This window comes from Colobus angolensis, unplaced genomic scaffold (assembly GCF_000951035.1).
Source record: "Colobus angolensis palliatus isolate OR3802 unplaced genomic scaffold, Cang.pa_1.0 Scaffold164, whole genome shotgun sequence".
NCBI lineage: Eukaryota > Metazoa > Chordata > Mammalia > Primates > Cercopithecidae > Colobus > Colobus angolensis.
In genome coordinates this window covers 2,095,863-2,100,462 of record NW_012114755.1, presented here as the reverse complement: position 1 = coordinate 2,100,462, position 4,600 = coordinate 2,095,863, and the positions used below count along the sequence as shown (strand labels likewise).

General features: G+C 42.3%; 1 protein-coding gene across 2 annotated transcripts in view; it reads left to right on the top strand.

Moving 5' to 3' along the window:
• The window catches only part of UEVLD (UEV and lactate/malate dehyrogenase domains), a 72,944-nt gene that overhangs the window by 53,469 nt on the left and 14,875 nt on the right, over nucleotides 1-4,600 (top strand). For both annotated transcript variants that reach the window (XM_011937469.1, XM_011937468.1), the window contains one exon: nucleotides 3,337-3,507. In XM_011937469.1, coding sequence (XP_011792859.1) covers nucleotides 3,337-3,507 — 171 coding nt within the window. The remainder of the gene's footprint in view (nucleotides 1-3,336; nucleotides 3,508-4,600) is intronic.

Genomic DNA, 4,600 nt, shown 5'->3' with positions numbered 1-4,600 from the left:
TAAAATAAAATAAAATAAAATAAAATAAAAATAAAATAAAAACCCTGTGTGGTGGCAGGCACTTGTAGTCCCAGCTACTCAGGAGGCTGAGGCAGGAGAATGGCCTGAACCCGGGAGGCAGAGCTTGCAGTGAGCCAAGATCGGGCCACGGCACTCTAGTCTGGGAGACAGAGCGAGACTCCGTCTCAAAAAAACAAAAACAAAACAAAGTAAATAAATAAAAAATAAACTCAAAGGAATTGATTTAAAGGCCTGAGAGCTTGATGGGAAAATCTTTTGGAGTAGGAAGCCTTTCTTGTACTTTTGAAATCATATTAGGGGCCAGGTACAGTGGCTCATGCCTGTAATTCCAGCACTTTGGGAGGCCAAGGCAGGCAGATCACCTGAGGTGAGGAGTTCGAGACCAGCCTGGCCAACATGGTGGAACTCTGTCTTTACTAAAAATACAAAAATTAGCCAGGCGCAGTGGCGGGCACCTGTAATCCCAGCTACTAGGGAGGCTGAGGCAGGAGAATCACTTGAAACCTGGAGGCGGAGGTTGCAGTGAGCCGAGATTGTACACCACTACGTGCCAGCCTGGGCAACAGAGTGAGACCCTGTCTCAAAAAAAAAAACAAACAAAAAACAAAACAAAACAAAAAGAAAAGCAGTCACATTAGGCAGCCACTACTATGTTTACTCCTAAGTCAACCTTGAAGATGAGGAAGCTAAAGGAGCAAAGACAAGAAATCACAATAGCCTGTGGCCAGATTGTAGAGTTATAAATTGAACTGTTCACTGATATTTCATAATATGGACAGACCACCTAACCTCTCCACATAACAGTTTCCTCATCCTTATGAGGGTGTAGTAGTAAGTTTCTAAATGTAGCATAGTGTTTAATAGCACTTTGAAGTCAGACTGCATGGGCTTAACCTCTGGCTCTACACTTCAGCTCTATGACTTTGAGCAGGTTATTTGACTTCTCTGTGCCTCAGATTTCTCATCTGTAAAATACTCCATTGTGTAGTGTTGATTAGATTAAGCAAATAAATATATGAAGAACTGTTAGAACAGTGTTTGACACATACGGAATTGTTAAGTGTATCCCTTCCAGCTCTAATGTCTTCTAATTTTTGAGGTTTTGACTCATCACCAGGCATCCACTGTAAACCCTACAACATTGGAATTACTTAAGAGGACTCATGAAGAACCATAATTATAATATAGGACTTAGTGTTTAGATCTACCATCACTACAACTGTATCAGAATAGGAAGTAAAATTAGATAATGCATCTCCAGTGGACACATTGCACAAATGTTTCCTTCTGAAACTTGTTTAGAAAGATGGCCTTAGCCGGGTGTGGTGGCTCATGCCTGTAATCCCAGCACTTTGGGAGGCTGAGGTGGGTGGATCACCTGAGGTCAGGAGTTCGAGACCAGACTCACCAACATGGAGAAACCCCACCTCTACTAAAAATACAAAATCAGCTGGGCATGGTGACACATACCTGTTATCCCAACTACTTGGGAGGCTGAGGCAGGAGAATCTCTTGAACCTGGGAGGCAGAGGTTGTGGTGAGCCAAGATCGTGCCATTGGACTCCAGCCTGGGGCAACAAGAGCAAAACTCCATTTCGAAAAAAAGAAGAAAGATTGCCTTAGAGGCTTAATTAAGAATATAAACAATGGAGTCTGCTGTCTCCCTGGGAGGCTAATATTTATTTGTAAATGTTGACTGGACTGATGCCATTCTAATTACTTTATTATGGTTCTCTTATTTCTGATGTTGGTAAGATCTGGCCATGGTTTGGGCATGTACTTACTGTAAAACACACTGTGCAATGGTGAGTAATATAGTTGTAACAGCATAACATGTGATGGACGGTCAAAGGTACTCTGGAATCAGAGTGAACTCCATAGACTAGCTTTTCCTAAGTCATAACAGTTGATTACCTGTAGTTCCCATTGAAAGTAGTAGTTACCCAAGTAACTTCCGTATAAGAAAAGTCAACATTTACAAATGAGGCAGGTGAGGTAAAGTCTCAGCTTCTCAGGAGGCAGAAGCAGGAAGATTACTTGAGCCCAGGAGTTTTGAGTCCAGCCTGGGCAATATAGTGAGACCTTGTCTCTTTATTAAAAAAAAAAAAAAGAAGAAGAAGAAAAGAAAAGCCAAGATATTTAATTTAGAGATTTTTGAACCACTCTTTTTTTTTTTTTTTTTTTTGAGACGGAGTCTCGCTCTGTCGCCCAGGCTGGAGTGCAGTGGCTGGCCAGATCTCAGCTCACTGCAAGCTCCGCCTCCCAGGTTCACGCCATTCTCCTGCCTCAGCCTCCGGAGTAGCTGGGACTACAGGCGCCCACCACCTCGCCCGGCTAGTTTTTTGTATTTTTAGTAGAGACGGGGTTTCACTGTGTTAGCCAGGATGGTCTCGATCTCCTGACCTCGTGATCCGCCTGTCTCGGCCTCCCAAAGTGCTAGGATTACAGGCTTGAGCCACCGTGCCCGGCCTGAACCACTCTTTAGAGCAGAATCCTTGATAAGTAAAACAGATTTTTAAAAAGCAGCACTACTTTGCTTGGATAGGCCAAAGTAAGTGGCCTGGAGCTGTGCTTACCAGTCTTCTTCCTACTTACTTCCACTCCTCCCTGATGGCCTCTGAGTTTCTTTCAAGGAGCTTTAGGGCACCTAAGCTCACAGTTTAGGAAACGATGGTGTAATTAATTTTAGGTTCATTTTGCCTATAGCATAATATTTATTTTCCCTTAAAATTGTAACTTACATAAAAAACTCAGTTCCTGTTTGTAGGTTTTAGATCCCGTAATTTATTTTGTTTATTACTATTGCTATCTTTCCCCCTTGGGATACACTCCTACTCTTTTTTATTGAGACAGAGTCTCACTCTGTTGCAAGACTCTGGAGTGCAATGGCGAGATCTCAGCTCACTGAACCTCCACCTCCCGGGTTCAACCGAATCTCTGCCTCAGCCTCCTGAGTAGCTGAGACTGCAGTCACACACCACCATGCCTGGCTAATTTTTGTATTTTTAGTAAAGATGGGGTTTCACCATGTTAGCCAGGCTGGTCTCGAACTCCTGGCCTCAAGTGATCCACCAGCCTCAGCCTGCCAAAGTGCTGGGATCACAGGCGTGAGCCACCACACCCAGCCAACACTTACTCTTAATCCTCTATTTGGAGGCAAACCTCTGCATTTTGTATGCTTTTGTGGATATGGGGTTGATTTATGGGGAGGCATGCCTCAAAACTCTCTGTTGAAAAGAACAACCTTTTAATCGCGAACTAGAACTTGATTAAATCTTGTATCTTCAGCTCAGACTGTTTGTTTTCATTCACTAGATTTGTCTGCCTCTGCTCATTCCAAGGTGGTGATCTTCACAGTCAACTCCTTGGGTAGTTCTCAGTCCTACCTTGATGTGGTACAGAGCAATGTGGATATGTTCAGAGCCCTTGTCCCAGCTCTGGGACATTATAGTCAACACAGTGTCCTGCTCATTGCATCTCAACCAGGTAAAATGCTTTATTTTAAATTAAGTTGATGGTCCAGTGCATCAGTAGAATTGCCATTACTGATAAAAACCATAAAACTTCAGGGCCGGGCACAGTGACTCACACCTGTAATCCCAACACTTTGGCAGTCTGAGGTGGACGGATCACCTGAGGTCAGGAGTTCGAGATCATCCTGGTCAACATGGTGAAACCCTGTCTCTACCAAAAATACAAAAGTTAGCCGGGCATGGTAGCGGGCGCCTGTAATCCCAACTACTTGGGAAGCTGAGGCAGGAGAATTGCTTGAACCCGGGAGGTGGTGGTTGCAGTGAGGCCGAGATGGTGTCACTGCACCCCAGCTGGCCAACAGAGCGAGACTCTGTCTCAAAAACCAAAAACCAAAAAACAAAAAAAAACTTTTAAATTATAAAGAGATGGCTAGAATATTCAGTAAAATTGCCTATATAATAAACAGTGTAGTATTCTGGCAACCAGTTATTTGTTATGACTAACATTATCTAGAAGGTTCCAGTATACAATTTTTTAATGAAATATGATATTATGTTCTAGGTTCTAAGCCATACCTTCCTCAGTGAGAAAATGTTTAAACTCCCAAGAGAAAAATGCAATGACTTATGTGCATATTTTGTTAATTCTGAAGTGTCAAAAATGTTAGCATGCCAGAGTGTGTTTTTAACATTTTGTATTTTGCAGGTTATTTTGGAATTGTCATACTCAAAAATAGAAATATTTTCAAAGAGTTAGTTTGTACTGGACTCAAATTGGTGAACAGATTTTTTTTAAATGTTCCCAATGTAGGGGTATTGTATGCATTTCACTTGTTTTTTTTTTTAGTAATTTGTTGAGGGACATTGATCTCTCTAATTCTCAACATCCTTTTGGAATGTAAGAAAAAAGTAGTTTTCATTTATAATGCTACACTGAATCCAGGTGGCATATGAATCAGTATTTTAATTTAAAGATAGAAATTCAGTTAGGCTGGGCACAGTGGCTCACACTTGTAATCCCAGCACTTTGGGAGGCCGAGGCAGGTGGATCACGAGGTCAGGAGATCGAGACCATCCTGGCTAACGTGGTGAAACCCCATCTCTAC